This window comes from Melampsora larici-populina (assembly GCF_000204055.1).
Source record: "Melampsora larici-populina 98AG31 unplaced genomic scaffold MELLAscaffold_74, whole genome shotgun sequence".
Lineage (NCBI taxonomy): Eukaryota > Fungi > Basidiomycota > Pucciniomycetes > Pucciniales > Melampsoraceae > Melampsora > Melampsora laricis-populina.
The window spans coordinates 159,913-180,318 of NW_006768838.1; the positions used below are offsets into that span (position 1 = coordinate 159,913).

Below are 20,406 nucleotides of genomic sequence, written 5' to 3' on the forward strand. Positions count from 1 at the left end.
CTTCTTTTATTCTTTTGTCCTTCTACTCTTCAAGAAGTTCTATAAAGATTTCTTGGGTAGCCCTATCCGACTGTAGACTTCATAAAACTAATTTTTGATTGAATTTGTATTCAACATTTTTGCTAAAGCAAAACCAAAGCCAGTTTACATTAGTATCCACTTTGGTAAAATTCTTTAAATCTCCATTAAAGATTTGCACTTACTTACCTTTTACGAAGAACCAAAAAATAAGTTTGTAAGCTTAGCTTGAACATACATTTCGTAAGCAAATATTTAGCCTTTTACTACTTACTAGTCTCTAGATAGAAGTCTCAGGCTGACAGAAAACAAATGTGCGATTCATGTTGGCCACAACATGACTGCTTTGTGAGGACAACAGTATGAGCACACAGTAGCAATCTAAATATACCCCACATTGGCTGCTATGTGAGCTTCACAGCGTTGAAGCCGACCATTTGCTCACATATTTTCCAATGTGCTCAACATGTGTTGTGATTCAACACCACCACCGCTCCGCCCAAAAGAGTGGCAGTGGAGTGGTAGTGGTGCAGCCCCTCCGCCTGTGCTTCCCTTTTAGACTTATAGTGGTGGTTGCACTTAGCTATAGCTAATCACTTAAACCAAATTTACCCTACCAATACTTCTTCACTTCCTTGTTCTGTCATGTCTTAAGATGAATACACCAGCTCTTTGGAATGTATTGATACCCCTGGGTGATCATAATGTGGTTTAAGATTGCCAAAAATAGAACACCATCACCACTTGGGTCACCACTACTCAATTGTCTTTCATGGCCTTGCAAAAACTGCAACACTTGTGGTCTGTGATGCGACAGAAGCTTCCACATTTCTTGTCAAAAAACTCTCTGTTTGAGTTGCAACAAACTATGCAGGGGTTTGGACCTGAAATGCTATGCTGTGCGCCTGTGCAAGCACGGTCTGGAAACCACAACACACCTCCTTGTAACAGTTATGGCCAGTGTAGCATACTTGGTGTTGTTCATATGCATGTGCATGTTTGATTGTAGATAAATACCTACACTTTGCTACATCTCTCATGAGTGATATGATACAATCCAAACTTGTGTGGTTGAACACTGCCACAGTTCATAAGATGAGTTATTCAAGGATGATCAATGGGCATTGTTTCAAATTACACCAATTACCTGGATGAGAAACTTTTTGCTGAAATTGTGAAACTTTTTATAAATCTTTCAGATGACTGGATCTGGTTGAAGAATTTCTCAAAAATGTTCATGATGCGTAGGTAATAAGTTATAGAACCTAGTACAAACATCTGACCAAATTCTCTTTCAACTATTAAGACATCACAATGTTAGTACACTGGTGCTTTGCTTATATATGAATGAATATCACTTATCTTATCTATATATTTCAATATCAGTGATCACAGAAACTATGTCAAGGGGATCATTTGAGATCATTTGCCAATAAACTTGATCTAACAAGAATGAGAGACCACTTTGAATCCTTGATCAAAATAGTTAATGAAGTTCATATTACACCACATCTGTATCCCTGTAGGACATTGACGTGCACACACGGAGAGTTTCCAAAAAAATCTGGAAGAACTTTTGTTGAGTTCAGACTTGTGGATCACCTTTATGCACACAACCTTGGTCGGAACTCAATTGCCCAAGTTTCAACAACCCACTCAATAAAGGCAAAGCCTTAAGAGCTCTTTTGAGGCTCTTGCAAGTTTCTATCAAAAGTCTTTTGTGTGTGCACGTTGACGTGTCACATGAATACAGACATGGTGTTACTTTTACTGATTTGAGGTCTCTGATCTGTTCCAAAAATGTTCCATTCCCAATGTTTTGAAAAATGATATTATCATATGTGTGGTGCACAACCCTATCCTATATACTGAGCACAAAAATGTTTTTGATGATGTACAATGTCCATGATTTCTGTGATTCCCACATGGCCTTGAAGACCCGCAGGCTCCAATGCTCTCACTTCCCTTCCTGCAAGGTTCAAATGCCACTCATGTCTCATTGATATGTAGCCTGAAGTGGCTTGCTTTCCTCAAAGAATCAAACCTTGCTACATTGATAAATCAACAACTGACCCCTCAAAAGCTATATCACAAGGTTACACAAGTGTCACCCATACTGATCTTACTTTTTTGGCAGCTTCTTTGAGATTTAAGAAAGAAAAGTCATGTATAAGTTTCCAACTTTTTTTCGTTTTCTCCCTTTTTTCTACCAACCAAGCAAAATGAATAAAGAGAAGTAGAGATAGTTTTTTTTGTTGATCTACAAAAATAAAGAATAAAAACTTGACCATCAAATCCAACACATGGAAGATAATCCCAGTATTGATCCAGTGGCATAACAAAAAGAAGAAGAAAAAAAAGATGATCATGACTCTTCTTTCTCATGATTTCCACTATATATTCTTTCTATTTTAAAATAATCAAGAGATATAAATGATGTAGTTATTTTACTGCTTCTTGATTTCTGACTTTTTCATTGTTTCTCTAGGAAAAAAGAATAACTTGGTCATCTATACACCATTTCACTACAGACACTAGGATTGAAAAGTTCAAAGCATGAATGAAAGTGGGTTTTCCATGTAATTCTTGAAAGCCTTCAACCTATATCCACAGAAAAAGATAGATGAAATGAGCAAAACGTTTTTTAGCAGTACAGGAGGTGAATAGATTACTACGTACCACCTGGCTCCAACAGCTCCATCCACAACCCGATGATCACAACTCAAAGTGACCTTCATGACTTCGATTTCCTTAAATCCTTTCTCACTTGCAGCATCAATCACTAATTTCTTATCAGGTCCTCCAACCGCAAGGATACAAGCTTGAGGTTCATTGATGATCGAAGTGAATTGTGAGACAGATCCATACATTCCCAAGTTAGAGATTGTAAAACCTCCACCTTGATATTCTGATGGAGTTAATTGATTATTTCTAGCTTTTTTGGCTAATGCTTTTACTTGTGATGAAATCGAACTTAATCCTCTAGCACCAACGTTCGTCACGACAGGAGTGATTAATCCGGTAGGAGTAGCAACAGCGACTGAAATGTCGATTGAGTCGAATCTACAAAAAAAATGGCGCACATTAGGTTACGATTACGAAAAAGGATGATGCGAGTCAGTGTGAGCTCATGGGGTAGACTCAACTGTCTGATGAAGTCACCGTGCCATTGTGCATTAACCTCTGGTACATCTGCGCAGGCAAGTGCTACCCCCTTGATGACAAAATCATTGACACTCAATTTAGTAGGTGCTTGCATACCACCTTGAGCTGCGTTTGATTGATCAGCTGCAGCTTTATTGAACAGAGCCCTAAGACTGTTTACTCGATCCATTTGGATCTCAGAGGTAAGGTAGTAGTGAGGTACGTTGCGTTTGCTGTCCGTCAATCTGGTGGCAATCACACGTCGCATGTTTGAAGCTGGGATGTCATTGTATGATGGAGCAGCAGATGTAGCGGAACCTGTCGAGCTTGATGCACTTGAATTGTAAGATGACAAGTCAGATTCAAGAATTCGTCCATTTGGTCCTGAACCCTTGATCGAGCCAAGAGGAATACCCTTTTCAAGAGCGATCCGTTTGGCAGCAGGAGTGGCGAAGATCACAGAACGTGAAGATTCGGAAGATTTTGGAGGTGAAGGAGTTGATGCGCTTGGAGAAGGAGTGCTAGGTTTTGAGGCTTCTTTTTTGGACTCTGCCTTGGGTTCTGGGGCGGCCTCAGACTTTGACGGGGCAGAGTCTGATTCGGAGATCAACTTCTCGACAGCAGATGCGTCAACCTCATCACCTTCTTCGCACATGATGGCGATCGCTTGACCAACTGGGACCGCTTTGGATCCATCTCCGAACTGCAGAAAAGGATTTCAAGTGGCTCATGAGTTTCTGCTAGTCTGATCGAGATATTGTGAATCAAGCATTGTCCTACTTACAATGATCTTGGCAATCGTTCCTTCATCCTGAGCCTCTACATCCATAGTAGCCTTATCGGTTTCCTAATTTTTCAATACCGAACAAGCATTATGACACATTGAGTTGCAAGTCTAAGACCGTGAGAATTGATCGTCGCTGGCGATAGATAAGGCTTACAATTTCCAAAAGCACATCTCCTGGGGCATAGCTTTCGCCTTCTTTTTTCTTCCAGTTAGCAATACCACCTTCTGTCATGGTCGGTGACATTGCGGGCATTGAGAACTTGCTGAGAGCCAAAGATTGAGCTGAGGCATGTAGTTCTGCAGAGTAATGATACGATCGATCGAAGATAACGGTGATCAGTTGCTAGACCCATGCGAAGACGATCTGGCTGAAATGCATGAACAAAACACTGACCTCGGTTTTTGATGGTATGATGTGGTATCAGCCGTCTTGTAGCGTATCCGACTAGATTGGCATTACGAGGAATGACTCTGAACATGATGTAGTGATTTCTTGAGAAAGTCTTGAACAGTAGTCAGCTATGGTTTTCCACCTGGTGATCGATGATAGTTCTTGATGACCAAGTACGATGTGAATGTGAAAAGTGTTGAAGAAGGGGTATAGTCGATAATTCGCTTTTAGTTTTTCAATTTGGTTGGGGTCACCAGTTGACTTGGATCCTGATTTTGATTTTCATTCGGACCCCATCGGGATCGAAACCATTCGGGCAATTTCTGTAATCCCTTATCAGCTGCGGACTGTATACATCCATTCATCTCCCTTCTTTTGAACATTCTTCATGATGGAGAATGCAAAGGATTAGAGACAATTTCAATGTTATCCATCTCTTCTCAATTATCCAGTCCTCATCATTTATTCCGGACAAACTTATGTGAAGAAAAAGTCAAGTCACGCCAAAAAATAAATGAGTTTTACCACCTAGCCATCCTGCTTACTCATAAGACTCGTATTCCAGAGTAAAGACATCCTAAATTTTGAAAGAACAAAAATAGTTCAAAGGAAGTAATCTGATATCTGAGTTTCTTTATTACATACATAAGCAAGATGTGAATGGTTTCTCTTATAGTGTGCTTAGGTTTTTTTGTGATATACATATTTCTTAAGGAAACTTTCTACCTAAGGATTTTTAAAGAATGATCATAACTAGAAATAAAGATGATCCATAGATAATTCTTGAAATTAACTTCGTATATATTTGATTCAACCATACCACAATTGATTTTTCTGGTTAAAAACACTTGATCCTTTTTTGGTGTGGTCCTGTGGTATGTTCAAGATATTCTTGAATATTAACAACAAGGATGGCATATTTATGTACTGGTTCCCCAAATCAAGCATCATTCACAGAAATCATATAATGTCTGTTCCTCCATGTGAGAAAAATGACTGTGTAATTGGGAGGTTTAACTTGCTTTCTCGTGTCCTCAAACCACTGCTTCAAACCCCCAAAAAATCGAGTTTAGAGCACGAGAAAGCTAGAGAAAGACAGGGAAAGACCAAATGAGGAATAAGTTTCCAAGGGAACTGAGTCCATCGATTAATTCCTAAACCCAAATCATCCGACAATACGAGCCAATAAACTGGTAGAGGGGTTTTAAGATTTCTGGAATATCAGGCGGCACGTCTTTAGCTTCTCTATTCTTGTACTTGAAATATGTGCGCTTGGATGGTTGTCTGGCTCAAGCGGGATGGGGGAAATAGGCCTGCGGATAATTTCTTAATTGTTTCTATTTCAAAAGTCAAAAGATAAAGAGAAAAAGATCACTACCTGATTCCTGGTTCTTTCTTCAATAGTTTGAAATATGAAGATAATGAATACCTTGATCATCTATAAACCATTCGTCCATCTTTGGACTAGGGACTTGCTCAGTTCTCATTACATACATTGTTCTCTTTCTCACAAGCAATCACGTGCTAGGTCATAGCCTTCTTGTAGAAGGTTCTGACCTGGTGTTTGGGGGGGGGCCGTAGGCCGCGGACTGCCTGTCAGAGAGAGGTTTTCGTGGGTGGGGGTGGGTGGGTGGCCCATGAGAACCGCCAGTCTTTGTTTCTTGTCTTCCCTACGCTATCCAGCTATTTGTTCATCGTGGTTCCCTTCTCCAATTCCGTTGTTTGTTTTCTTTTTTCTTTCCCACTCTGACTCTTTCTGTAGGGTGGGTGGGGAGGTTTTTTTGAAATAATTATTAATTTTTCTTTTGAAGCTACTAGCGATAAATCTGAAAATTCAATAATTCGAACTTGAGGTGTCTGAGTGGAAAGAGTTGTATTGGAACTTTGAAATTGAAAATTTTCAAAGTCTTCTCTTCTTGGGAGGCCGGTTACCCCGGCCCCGCCTTGCTCTCATCCACTGCGTCTCGGGTCCCGATGGAACTCACCGATGACGTCGTTCCTTTGGCCACCAGTGCCAATCCATCTTTGGACTAGGGACTTGCTCAGTTCTCATTACATACATTGTTCTCTTTCTCACAAGCAATCACGTGCTAGGTCATAGCCTTCTTGTAGAAGGTTCTGACCTGGTGTTTGGGGGGGGCCGTAGGCCGCGGACTGCCTGTCAGAGAGAGGTTTTCTACCACCAACTCTCTGGACGGATGGCGTCCTGAGCCCGTCGAAAACCTATCTACGACAGTCGTACAGGGGGTGTATGTATTTCATTTTAACTTTTACCTGTGTGTAGGTGGATCTCTAAACTTTAATATTCCTTAATTCAATTGCTATGCGTGTATGCACAACGCCCTGTCTCCCCTCTCCCCATTCCTTCCTATCTATTTCAACTTATGGTCATCTTCTTTTCCTCTTCTTCTTGCTTCTTCTGTTGGCAACAACTGATCTGCAGACGTATACCCAATCAGTTTCTCACTCCTTCACGGCTCGATTCCTGGAACCTTACTTACTGTCTTTCAACTCCAGCAACTTCCACAGTTCTTTCGTCTCCCTTTTCTCCTCTTCGCTATATTTCCGCAAATACAACTGGTACGCCTTTGATTGCCAACGTCCCACCGTGGTTATTTCTTTTATCGACTTCTTTTCATTCCATCTCAGCGTTGCACCTCCTACTCTAAACGAGTGACCCGACAACTTTCTGTCTTCTCCCTTCTTTTCCCACACTCTCCTATAGATTCCTAACAGCTTCGTCTTTGATATCACACTTCTCGTCCCGTTCTCCTCGATATACGAAAATAGTGGGTCCTTCGGTCCCGTTTCATTATCTTCCACCATTCTTCCCAACGCACCTATTGGATCGAGGTACGATCTCTGATACATCAGCTTTATGTATTGTATTTGTCCTGGGGCGGCTGTCTTTGCCTTGTGTAACGCGATCATTGCCACGTTTGTAGTCGGCCATTGTACGTCTTTCCTTCTTGGTAACTTCTTGCTCTTATCATTTGACACTAATTCCCCTAAACGTGCCATACCCCAGAATGCGACTAGGGCTATCGTCAGAGCCACTTGATCCCTCTTGTTTCCATTCGACAAGTGCCTCAGGAGTTGCACCAGGTGACGGAGCAGCACCGGACTTTTCTGATCCTTCGCCGATTCTCTCAAGGCGACTTCGGCTATTTTTGATGATTTTAATAGTACACTTAATTTCAATGGTTCATATCTTGGATACTCTTCATCGTGGAACAAATGCCAGCATTTAATTCCCGTAAGGTACTTCTTGATTGTCTCGACTTCAATTTTTGAGTTTTCGTTCGCTGCTTCTGACCTTTTATTTCCATCTATCCTCTTGCCTGCCCAAACTACGAACTCATATAAGATTTTTTCTGATAAGGGTAACAAATCCTTCCTCGTGTAGCTCTTCTCATTTGCGAATTTCACCAGCTTTGACACACCGCTATTGTAATTTACTAATGTCGCCGAAGCCCAGCCTCCCGACATCATGTGAACCTGAATTTCATTTTCTTTCCAGTTCCAATTCCCGTTTGCGTCTTGCAGAAATTGACTGATTTTCTTCTCTACTATTGGTGAGATCATGCCCGTTCTAATAAGAGCTGGAGGTCTTCGGGTAAGGTTATATCTAATCTATCTCCTATCTCGTCTTCTTTGTTCACTTCTCTTGAGAGACCGTCCGCGTCGTTGTCTCCGGATGCGACCCTTTCCTCGGTGATGTCGCACTGAAGTTTTAAGAGTAAGTCTTGAATTTTCTTCCACTCTTCGTTCACTTGTTCGCTCTTTGACCTTCTCTTATTGATTGTAGATTCGGTTTTTGTGTTGTCGGTCTTTACCCAGAAGTTCCGCCCTTTCGTATCCGTTGACATTTCTAACATTAAGAGGCCCAGTCGGATCGCTGCTGTTTCAGCCCAAGCGATGTCTCTACACGTCTCATCTTGCCTTAATCCTACCGTTCTCCATCCTTCTTTTAACTTAAATCGAACCCAACCGAACTCTAGTAATACTCCAATCCCAAACAGGCTCGCGTCTCCGACCCACCCTACCCGTTCCGGAGTAACCTCTGGGATTATCCTCCTCGGCTCGAAAGTCGTTAGGGCTCTCCTCCAACTTTCCAGGTCGTCTCTGGCTGCAACTGACAAGTGCCTCCTTGCGTTTGGTTTCCTCCAAGGGTGCAGCCACGCATATAATCCCCTCATATAGGGTTTCATGTGGGGTAGGATATAGATCAGGTGAGCTATTTTACCTATCACTGTGTCTGCGTGTGTGAGGCTCCACGGTTCCACTCCTTCCAACATGTGGACTATCAATTCCAACCTTTCTTTTAACTTTTCTTCTGGTAGTCTTACTGACTTTTCAACTCCATTCCAGATGAATCCCAAGTACTTTTGCTCGTCGGCAAAGTCTTGGAGTTTCTTGATGTTGGTCTTCACTCCCATCTTTGCACTCATCTCTACTACACTCTGAATTTGTAAGTTGCTTCCTTTTTCTCTAACTACCATGTTATCATCTACCCATCTGAAGATACGTTCTATCTTCAGGTGTTTCTGCACTATCAGCCTCCACATGTCTGCCACTTTCCCGAACGCCCCGCATCCTGCGACACCACCAAACGGGACTCTTGTATCTATCCAGATCATTCCGTTGAAGTCTTTGATTGTAAGGTATTTCCACTCTTCTATCTTCACTGCCGCTTGTCGGTAGGCTTTTTCCCAATCGTATATAGCTAACTCTAAAGCTCTCTTAAAGTTTTCCCTGAAGTATCTCGCCACCACTCTGAAGTCGTCCCACGACGTATCGAAATCGTGTTTGTCGACCATCGAGTTGACTGAAGGGGTGTTGGGATCGCCTACTGGGAATGATAAGTTGTTTATCATTCTCAACGTTCCATCGTTGTTGACTACGCTCCCCATGGGGTTTGAACGGAAGAAACCCCATCTTGCGTACACCTCTTCGTGTTTGAAAGGTCCGTAGATGCGTCCGGCTCTTTTTTCTTTATAAAGGTTATTCATTATCTCTTCTTTTACTGCCAGTGCTGAAGCGTGGTTGTCCGGCGTTTCCCACCTCCTGTTACTCAGGTAGTGCTCGGGAATTCCTTGTGAGAATCCCTCAATGAGTCCGTTAATGACTTCTGCTGCCTCTTGCTGCAAACCGCATTTTTTAGCTAAGCGTATCCATTCCTCGACAACCATTTCTGTTCTTGCTTTTACGGGAAATCTTGGGTAAGGGTGTGCATTAGTTTTGTTGTTCTTCACCACTGTTTCGTCTTGTTTCTCTCCTACCCTTGTTGGACTCTGTACGTGTTCCCGTTGTTGTATGCCGTCTTGTTGCATATGCTGATTGCTGCTATCATGATTGTTTTCATTTGTCAAGAATACATTCAGATTTGTTGGGTGTCTTACGGGGTTCTCTGTCACGGTTGTCATTCTGCTAAAGCAAAGTCACATGTCTCAGCTCACGGTCTCAAGTTCTCACGGGGGGATTGTGGCACAATAGGTATGTTCACAATTCTCATTTCATTTCATTAAGGCACTTGGGATTCGTCTATGACATTTGTAACTCACTGTTGGGTGGTGCTACCACTGGCTTGTGCCGCCTTCAGAGCTTCAAATGCTCCCGGTCCAAATTTAGGAACTGCTACGCCATTCACCAATACCGTGGCACTCGGAGCCATGCCACCTCTACCGCTCGGGCCACCTCCTCTACTTCCTTGACCTCTCCCCACACCTCGACCTCTTCTTCCTCTACTCCTTCCACTTTCGTGTTGCTTGTTCACATGAAATCTGTTGCTTTCGTGGTGAAATCTCTGGTTCTCGTTGTACTGGTGTAAGTTGTTTCTTCCAGTGTCGTGATGTGTGTTTGCGAATGATGCGTTCACATGACCTCGACCTGTTGGTGCTAAGTGCGATAACATTCTTCCTCCTGTTACTGCAGTGACTTGCTCCATTCCGTTCGAACCGATTACATCCCAGCCAACTTGATATTTCCCAGTCCATGGGCACATGTTCTCTAGGGCTCCTCCTATAATGTAGGGGTTGTCTATGTATCGATGATCGCCGTTTGCTTTAGAATCCGACCATGCTTGTTCCATTAACTCTTCATTGATCGTTCCTACATCTGACAGCGATCCATCTTCTAAGGTATGACTCCACACATTGGTTCTATGAGTTATATTGTATCTTAAGGCAGGTGCCCAGGCTTCATGATGTTTGGCTTTCATTTCTAGGACATTCTTATAATGTTTTTCTAGGCTTAAGGCGATGTCTTCTCTATTGTATTTTGACCTCCAATACTTAACGCACAGGTTTAATGAGGTCGACCATTCCAGGAAGCTCTGCCTCCACTCGCTCGGGATTCTCGATCCGGTGTATTGTAAGACGTCTGAACACGAGTTGGTTTGTTTCTTCCGATTTGCCATGTGGGCTTTGTCTGCTAGGAGCCATGCCGGAACGAAGATTGTCAAAGGTACGTAACCGAAGCAGGCTGTCATTTTGTTATCCCAGTAAGGGGCTAAGTCTACCAGTTGATGCGTCAAGATTTTTCTGGGATTCATCTTCTTCCCGGCCTTTGCTGGCTTCTCAGATATTTGCTTCGTACTCTTTCTTTTCGCACCAACTAACTCTTCATCATCATCGTCTTCTCCGCTCGAGCACTCCAGCATTTGTACCGGTCTAGGGTGTGAGCTTACTCGTTCGCACCACTCGACGTATGACTGTTTCAGGAGTTGAAAGCGTCTTATTTTTCCTCTCCGATAGAGCTTTTCCAACTCTGCAACGTATCTTTCATGTTCTCGATCTACGTATGCGTTTTCGTTGAGGAAATTTGTTTTGTCTCCTGATACCGGGCCAAGTCATCATTCATACGATCATGTCAGTCTCTTTTCTATCTCCACTTTTTACGCTTCTCAGAACACTAATTTGGAATTTCATTTCAGGACGTTTATGTCATGGGCTGTCTTTACAGAACAACACTTTCTAGCACTTTGTAAGAGGAACCTTGTCTGACATGATTGTGAGAGGATGGCACTTCTAGCGCTTGTAAGAGGAACCCGTTCTGACATGTTTATAAGAGGAACCGGGTCGAACTAAGAGGAACCAGGTCTAGCTTGTCGTAAGAGGAACCAGGTCTTTTTCTTTTCGACGAAAGAAGGGCCTTTATTTTGTTTCATGCGTAAGAGGACCTTGATTTCTTTGTTCTGTTCATCTTGTTTAGTCAATAACTGGGATATCACCCTGACTGTTTCTAGGGTTTACTAGATGATGGTCTCTTTAAGGGGGGGTATAGTTTTCTTGACTGGGGGTAGGATGTGGGGTTTTTATTTCTATTGGAGAATGAAACATACCTAGATCTATGTGATCCTCTTCGTAAGCCCCTTCTTCGTTTTCATCTTCACCTCCTTCTACTCCTTCTATTCCGTTTCCTCCGTCTGACAACTCACTACTCTCACTTTCTTTCCTATCTTCTTTTCCTTCTTCCTCTTCTTCTTCTTCTGTGTCTTCATCTTTAGGTTGCCGTTCTTTACCTTTTGTTGCTGTGATCGCTCTGGTGATTCTTGTTGTTCCGCTAGTTCCACCTCTCTTTCCTCTCTTCCCTCTTCCTCGACCTTTCCCTCTCTTGATGTTTCCTCTTCCTCTACTAGTGCTTCCTATCTCCTCCTGATTTTGTTGATTTTGCTCGTGTTCTGCAAGAATGCAGTTTACGTCTTGATTAAAGGTCATCGTGTTTCCGCTGCTTTCTGTTTGTTGTGTTAACTTTGGTTGACTGTCCATTTTTGAAATAATTATTAATTTTTCTTTTGAAGCTACTAGCAATAAATCTGAAAATTCAATAATTCGAACTTGAGGTGTCTGAGTGGGAAGAGTTGTATTGGAACTTTGAAATTGAAAATTTTCAAAGTCTTCTCTTCTCGGGAGGCCGGTTACCCCGGCCCCGCCTTGCTCTCATCCACTGCGTCTCGGGTCCCGATGGAACTCACCAATGACGTCGTTCCTTTGGCCACCAGTGCCAAACTAAAAACCAAGATAAAGGAGATCAAAGCGCGAATGAAACGGGGTTTTCCATATGGTCCTTGAAAGCTTTCAACCTACTTTCAACAGAAAGAGAAGTGAAATGAGCTATAAATTTTTCATTACTTAGGGTCAGACAAGATATAAAGACAAATTGCGCACCACCGAGAGGCAAGAGCGCCATCCACGACCCTATGATCGCAAGTCATAGTGACCATCAAGATATCAATCTCCTTGAACCCTTTTTCACTTGAAGTATCCATCACTAATTTCTTATCAGTTGCTCCAACTGACACGGTACAAGCTTGAGGTCTATTGACGAGGGAAGTGAAATGTGAAACAGATCCGTACATTCCTAAATTAGAGATCGTGATCCCTCCACCTTGATATTCATTTGGATTTACAGCTGTTTCGAAAACAAAACTGGTTGTCGTTTTTTTTTTTTTTTTTTCATATCCGCGGTTTTGAATCTAGCAGAAAAACCGTGCAAAAGGCTGATGACAGCTGATTACGTGGCATGAGGTTCAATCCTGTTGGACCCTGTTGAATCACATTGCAAGCTTGAAGCCAGCGCCACGTTTGTCCACAACACAATTGAGCCATCCTCAACATGCCTGCTGATCGGAATTCACGGCCTTTTCAAAGTTTCAATCAATCACTCCCATATCAAAGAACCACTAATTTCAACACAGCTCAACAGTCTCGTGGTTCTTATAGCGGTACATCCTCAAGCTTCTTCCACCCGGCTCAAGATTTGACTCAAGAAGCACCAATCCTACATGCACCGGGGCATTTTCCTTATCAACGTTTCAGCCAAACTGGCCCAATCACATTTCCAACATCACAACCATCAACCTCTATTTCTTCCTATCCACCTTCTTTGAATGGAAGATCTCAGGCTTCGGGTTTGAATGTTGTTGAAGTTGATTGTGATGGTATGTCTTATTTTTTATTTTCCCTGTAGATATTGATCTCAACTCTTCATCTTCAGATTTGCCGCCTCCACCTGCTTTGAATAGAAGATCACCGGCCTTGGGTTTGAATTTTATTGAAGTTGATTGTGAAGGTACGTCTTGTTGTTCATTATCCCAGTAGATAACAAATTTGACTCTGCTTTTAGATCGCTCATCTTTGAAAACCACTGAGCTGGCTTTCAAAGTTCATGTTGAGGTTTTCATACCTGATGAACCCGATGAGGATGCTCATTCTAGTCAATCACGCTCCAAGAGGTCAACAAAAGCTTCAGGACCAACTGTGGCCCCCTACACCCCCCTCAAGAAGGATTGGGAGATTCGGGTATCAGTACATGATGATGCTGATCTTGAGCTTTTCCGTTCTTTGATATTCAGTCAATGTGATCTACTTGAGGCAAATATCTCCGAAGCCCTTACCGCAGCACTCTCAGAGAATGATCTCAAAGTTACCGGTTGGATCCATGCCCACAAGAGCTTCCTCAAGAATAAACAATTTGAAATCATGACCGACACTGCTTTTAACGATTTCATTTCAGCTTGCCTCGACAACCCAATGCAATCTATGCATTTGGATTTTGTACAGACAAACCCAAAGACCAAAAGGGCAAAGGAGAATAACGTGAGCTCGTTCAGTCTTTCTTGTGATTGTGATTGGGTTTGACGAATCAATTTTCAGGCTGAAAAAGTAGCTCGAAATCTTGCTCGACTCAAGCAAAACCGAGCTCAAGGAGCTCATCACAGGCAGTCCACACCTGTATGTTATTGGAAAATTCAATCTCAAATGTAGCTGAGCTGAATGTCTCTTTTGCTCCCATAGAACAATGATGATGATGATGATGAAGCTCGTCTTTTGAAGGTGATTCAAGACCTCACTACACGCTTCACCAAAAGTGAAGCTAATGGTGAAAGCTCGATACGAGTTATTAACCCAGAGAACAAAGAAGAATTAATCAAGTTGAATACAAATATGATCAAGATCTGGGCTCAAGACATCGTGCGTGTTTATTTTATCTTGGTTAAAATGAATACTAATTTTCTCTGGTTTAGGTCAACAGGGTCCCAGGTGTGAGCAACGTGAAGCCACCACTTCGAAGAGGCTGGAAGTGGATCTCGATCAGTGAGTTCAAAAAACAAGAAGCCGAGATCCTTCAGGCTAGAATATCTCGACTTCCTGTTCCAGCAAACACTTCCACCGCTGCTGCAGTACCAGAAGCCTTTCCCTGCCGCAAGAAAGCGATGCCGATATTCATGTCCGAAGGTCAACGAGTATTTCCAGATAAGACAGAATTTATAAAGGCCGCTCAAGTGTTTGAAAGCGAAAGCAATTGTTCGTTTTTCTTGGATTTTACTTTGAATGATTTACGATGGGATTGGGTGCGATCAAAGATGAATAGTTTGTGATCTATCTACAACTTGTATAACTACTTTACTCGTTCTTTAGTTTTTTGTATCCATCTGACCTCAATAGAAGAGTATAGTGTCTACGCTTTTTCATTCTCCTCAATAACTTTTTGTCTCAGTCTCCACTTGTCTGTATCCATACAATCTCAACAGATGAACTTCTTGTCTCGTTTGTCTCATTGTTTAGTTTTTGTGATTTTGATTTGTTTTCAGTTGTTTTTCTTTGAAATTAGAAATCGATTCTAATTTAGATTCTCGTACTCAACTTCTTGCATTCCAAGTAAATCAATCAAAACAAGACATAAGAATTTCTTTTTTTTCTTTCAAAGATCATGTGTACACTTCTACAAACATCCATATCTCTTAATCGATCGATCAATATCACAATCAATTCTAAGAGAGCAACCAAAAATGATCGATATCGCTTAATCAATTCTAAGAGAGCAACCAAACAACCAAACATTGGCATAGTACATACATAGATAAATCAAAGAATTACTTCAAACTAAGTCAGTGACCGAGAATTGAATAAATTTGAAATTGAGATTAATAAAAAAGTGGTTGAAGGTGGTTGATTGAGAATTGTTTGATTTAAATTTGATCGATCGATTTCTTTTGACAGTTTTGAGGAGTTGAGTTGAACTGATTGATGAAATGAATAGAGTTCTACAGAAGCCAAGATGAATTGTACAGAGGAACCATCAGCTCCCTAGTAAATATGAAGTGAACAGCTTCCTCAATAGCCTCGATCATTTCTTCAGGGATTAAACCTTGCAAGTATTGAGTGCGACGAAAATAAGCCTTCAAAGCACTGAAGGCTTTCTCGATAGGATTGAAATCTGGCGAGTAAGGTGGAAGGTAGATCAAGCGGATCCCACGGTCTTCACACAGCTCCTCGATCCTCCCTCCGTGATGAATACGGGCATTATCGATGATTAGAACTGAATTTGGAGATGGATATGGATTCATTTTTGGTAACTGAGAAAGATGCCAGTCAGCAAGTGATGATGGCTCCAAAATCTTTGAAATGATAACTCAAAAATGTTCCAATAGACATACCAGATTGAATTCAAGAAAGTCTTCAAAATCATCTCGAAGGTAACTACCTTCCTGACACGAGACAGCTAAGAGTCCATCCATGTAGACTGCTGGCAAAAGAGAGTACCGGATTCCGGCACGAGTTTGTTTTTGGGGTGTGGTACGATATCCTCGGAACGCTCGGCCATATTGTCTATATACCTCCCGTGAAGCAACAGCACTTTTGTCTAATGTGTAACACCACGTCAGTGAAACAGAGTTGGATGAGGATGAAATCAACAAATTCACCTGCAAATACGAGCATTTCGGCATCCAGATTGGCAATTGAGTAGACGTAAGCGGCCCTCTTGACCGGGCATTGAGCTGGATGAACGGTTTCAACCTTCTTCCGAGTCAAATTGAGACGATCAATAAGGTCGTCGGAAATGGTTGACAAGTTGGCGTGAATGCCGGTTTCATTGTACACCAATTCCCGGACTTCGTCAAGATAGAGTGTTGGGTCAGCAGAGATCAAGTCGGCCATGAATTCACGTTCTTGATCTGAGAATACGAGGGGACGACCACGTTTCTCATATTCTGATGCACTGCGAACCACGGCTAGAGTTGATTCGTATAGTTTTTGCCATTGGGTGAGGGTGTCCACATGTACTGCAGATCGCAGATGGCGTTTGACGGCTGCTCGACTCATACCTTCGGACAATAAAGTAATCGCCTGCACTTTGATGTCGGCGCTGTATCGAGGCATTCTTGTTGTTTTTGTTTCGTGAGATGTGGTGAGGTGGATCTGGCAAGATGGGGGCTTGGACAAGGTGCATGCGAATAGAATTTGGATATTTGCTCCCGATTGGGAGAATTAGCCCAATCAGGTCAAATAAATTGACCGCGGATATGAAAAAAAAAAGAAAAAAACAACGACAACCAGTTTTGTTTTCGAAACAGCTGTAATTGATCATTTCTAGCTTTTTCAGCCAAAGTTTTCACTCTTGATGAAATCGAACTTAATCCTTGATTAACAGCGTCTGTTAAGACCGGAACGAACAGTCCGGTAGGTGTATCAACAATGATGGAAATGTCAACAGAGTTGAATCTACAAAAATGGCACCTTTTAGAATAGGATTACAACTTGAGATGAATGTGAGGTAGGTCCAGGACTCAACTGTCTAATAAAATCGTCGTGCCATTCTGCAACAACTTCTGGTACATCTGCGCAAGCAAGTGCTACTCCCTTGATGACGAAATCATTGACAGTTAATCTTGTGGGCACTTGCATGTCAGCTTGAGCAGCTTTTGATTGGTCAGCTAAAGTTTGGTTGAAAGATGCTCTCATGCTTCTCACTCGATCCATTTTAATCTCAGAGGTGAGGTAGTAATGAGGTACATCGCGCTTGGTGACTGTCATTCTGGTGTTCCTCGCACGTCGCGCCGTTGAAGTAGGTATATCATTGTATGATGGAGTACCAGGTGTACTAGAACCTATGAACGTTGATGAACTTTGAGTGTATGGCATCAGATCCGTTGAGTAATTGTGTAGGTGATCGAGCTAAAATGACTATCCTGTTCCAGAACGGAAAGTTCGGCAGCAGGACTGCCAAAGGGGACTGCCAAAGGTTACAGCAGCCAAAGGTCCAGGAAACTTTGGAGGTGAGCAGTCGATGCGCTCGTAGAAGAAGTAGAGCTAGGTTTTGAGGTTTTTGCCTTTTCTTGTGCTTTAAGTTCAGGTTGTGATAGAATTGGTTATTTCCTGTGAGATTCAGGAGTCAGCTTTGTATAAAGCTGCACACTGATCGAATGAAATGAGAACAACGTTGATGGGAAAGAAGTGAAAATGTTTGACTTTAAGAATGTCTGAGTTGTCTTGAAATCAAGTATAGTGTATCTATAAGAGGGGAACTAAGAGTATGCACAATAGCACAGTGAGAACCTCTATCAAACACGAAATCTAACAAATTGATTCTGACCTGGGATTGGTACAGATGAAAATTTGTATAAAGTATCTATAGATCGATATCTGATCTCTGGGACTTTAAGAGATAGATGCCTATAATAAATCAAACATAACCACATTCAAAAACAACAACATCAATATGAGTCTTAGAGCAGAAAGAAAAAATTAGAAATGCACTTACTTCTCTTTTCAAAGATAGGGAAAGAGAACTATGATTGAAGTCAAAATATAGTAAAGTATAAGTCACCAATTCGATGTGTCTGAAACTGGTAATTGGGGTAAGTGCCTGATAATTATTACATCACCGGTTTATCAACATTGATTCTCCTCCTTTTTGCGCTACCTAATCATTTCTTAATATAACGTATTTGTTTTATGTCGAATGCACATTTCAACAGACATGATTGGAACACGGTAAGAATAACCACTCTCCTGCTTAGGAAGAAGTGAGCTGACCTGTGATGAGGTTTACAGCCCTTTGCATGATTGATGACCTTGAAGAAAAAAAGACCCCGAGTTTTCAACAAAAAAAACCTTGAGTTTTTTCAAAAAGTGACCGAGTTTTTTCAAAAAACTACCGAGTTTTTGAGAAAGTCAATGTGTTTTTCTTGAAATTTTCAAAAATCAATGAGTTTTTGAAAAACTCGATAGGTTTTCCAAAAAACTCGGTCACTTTTTGAAAAAACTCGAGGTTTTTTTTGTTGAAAACTCAAGGTTTTTTTTTCTCCAAAGTCATCAATCATGCAAAGGGCTGTAGCAGATAGATGAAATGAAATGATATGATTTGATAATGAGCTCTGTGCTCTTTTGATCTATGGAACCGGATGATAAAGCTACAAAAAAATATCTCAGCTAATCAATCAGAAATAAAACCAAAAGTTGAAGGTACATACAGCCCTTTGCATAATTGTTGACTTTGAAAAGAAAAAAAGTGTGATTTTTTGGTGTTTTTTTTTTGAAAACCTGCTGAGTATTTCCAAAACTCGCCGAGTTTTCAAAAAAAGTCATGCAAATTAACCTAATCTGATCACATTGATCATTTCCCGAACATGACCAATCCTAAAATGACATCACACATACAATTAGCAAGAGGCATGTGTTGTAATTGGGAAGAGTCTGCTTGCCCAGTGTCTTGGAGGTCATAGGGTGGGGACATTGGGGATCTGATTTCCCTAAACAAAATACTTGACAGATCAAAGCCTGACTTGAGAATCTTAGCATGAAACAAGGAGAAGAAAAACCCTAGGGAGACTCCAGGGGGTGGCACACTGTTTACACTCATGATGATGCCAAAACATGCATAATTGGGAGGGGTGATGGGAAACCAATGGAATGCTTAATACTAATGCTTTAAATGAACAAAATGAAAAAATAGATTTTTCTTGCCATCTCTATTACAAAATCCAAAAGAGCTCCTTCTTACTCCTTGACTTATGATCCTTTGTGGTTTTTTGATCCCAAAAAAGTGAAAATAGAGAAAAATCTGACCATCTACTACATATATCTATGTATACACCATTTCGCTGATATAAAGATTAAAGCGCGAATAAAACCGGATTTTCCATATGACTCTTGAAAGCCTTCAGCCTAGATTCAAGAAAAAAACAATGGTAGAAAGTACCTAGAATGAACAATTCCACCAGTACGAGGATGAACAGATTTGTAAAAAGAACAACGTACCAGCGAGCTCCAAGAGCTCCATCCACAACCCGATGATCACACGTCAAAGTAACCACCATAACATCAATCTCTTTCAAGCCATTTTCACTCCCAGAATCCAATCTTAATTTCTGATGAATCCCACCCACTGAAAAGATACAAACTTGAGGTGATTTAATAATCGAAGTGAAATTCAAAACTGATCCAAACATTCCTAAATTCGTGATTGTGATCCCTCCACCTTGATATTCATCTGGATTAGATTCATTCATTCTTGCATCTTCTTTTAGTGTTTTCATTTCTCTTGAGATCGAACTTAGCCCTCTTTTACTTACATTTTTTAGGACTGGGGTACATAGTCCAGTAGGCGTAGCAACTGCAATTGATATATCAATTGAAGTAAATCTACAAAAGAAATGTTATGTATGGTTAAAATACGATTACAAACAAACAAACAATGTTGTAAGTCGCCGTAAGCTCATTGAATAAACTCAACTGTCTAATGAAATCACCGTGCCATTCTGCGTTGACCTCTGGTACATCTACGCAGGCGAGTGCTACTCCCTTGATAACAAAATCATTGACACTCAATTTTCTAGGCGCTTCGATCTCACCCTGAGCAGAACTCGATTGATCAATTAAAGATTTGTTGAGCAAGCCTCTCAAACTGTTCACTCGATCCATTTCGATTTCAGAAGTCAAAGAGTAATGAGGTACAGTGCGCTTGATCTCTGACAATCTTGCGGCAATCGCACGTTGCATGGTTGAAGTTGTGATGTCATTGTGCGATGGAGTACGATCCTGAGGTGTAGTAGAGCCTATCGAGCTTGAGGAACTTGGAGTGCCAGATGTCAAGTCAGATTCTAGGATCCGTCCATCGAGTCCTGAACCCTTGATCGAGCCAAGAGGAATCCCCTTTTCAAGAGAAATACGTATGGCAGCAGGAGTGGCGAGGATCACAGCGCGCGAGGTTTCAGAAGATTTTGAAGGTGACGAAGGTGTTGCGCTTGTAGAAGAGACGCCAGGTTTTGAGATCTCTTTCT

The 20,406-nt window shown here is 41.5% G+C and overlaps 4 protein-coding genes across 4 annotated transcripts; all 4 read right to left on the reverse strand.

The window, feature by feature from the left end:
- Positions 1 to 2,169: 2,169 nt before the first annotated feature.
- MELLADRAFT_50754 (uncharacterized protein) lies at positions 2,170 to 4,586 on the reverse strand (the record flags this gene model as incomplete). The annotated part of the gene is made up of 6 exons (XM_007417487.1): positions 2,170 to 2,619; positions 2,698 to 3,081; positions 3,165 to 3,865; positions 3,947 to 4,009; positions 4,104 to 4,246; positions 4,344 to 4,586. The coding sequence occupies 6 exons, from the start codon at positions 4,426 to 4,428 to the stop codon at positions 2,568 to 2,570; spliced, it is 1,428 nt and encodes a 475-aa protein (XP_007417549.1).
- A 5,209-nt stretch (positions 4,587 to 9,795) lies between these two features.
- On the reverse strand, positions 9,796 to 11,001 carry MELLADRAFT_94855 (uncharacterized protein; the record flags this gene model as incomplete). The annotated part of the gene is made up of 2 exons (XM_007417512.1): positions 9,796 to 9,850; positions 9,905 to 11,001. 2 exons carry the CDS (start codon positions 10,999 to 11,001, stop codon positions 9,796 to 9,798), a joined length of 1,152 nt encoding a protein of 383 aa, XP_007417574.1.
- Positions 11,002 to 11,548: 547 nt separating this feature from the next.
- Positions 11,549 to 12,058, reverse strand: MELLADRAFT_68787 (uncharacterized protein; the record flags this gene model as incomplete). The annotated part of the gene is made up of 2 exons (XM_007417494.1): positions 11,549 to 11,592; positions 11,683 to 12,058. The coding sequence occupies 2 exons, from the start codon at positions 12,056 to 12,058 to the stop codon at positions 11,549 to 11,551; spliced, it is 420 nt and encodes a 139-aa protein (XP_007417556.1).
- A 449-nt stretch (positions 12,059 to 12,507) lies between these two features.
- MELLADRAFT_28052 (uncharacterized protein) lies at positions 12,508 to 20,131 on the reverse strand (the record flags this gene model as incomplete). The annotated part of the gene is made up of 3 exons (XM_007417485.1): positions 12,508 to 12,728; positions 19,605 to 19,768; positions 19,860 to 20,131. Coding segments are annotated over 3 exons (657 nt in total), but the record flags the coding sequence as incomplete, so codon positions are not given.
- Between the last annotated feature and the right edge of the window lie 275 nt (positions 20,132 to 20,406).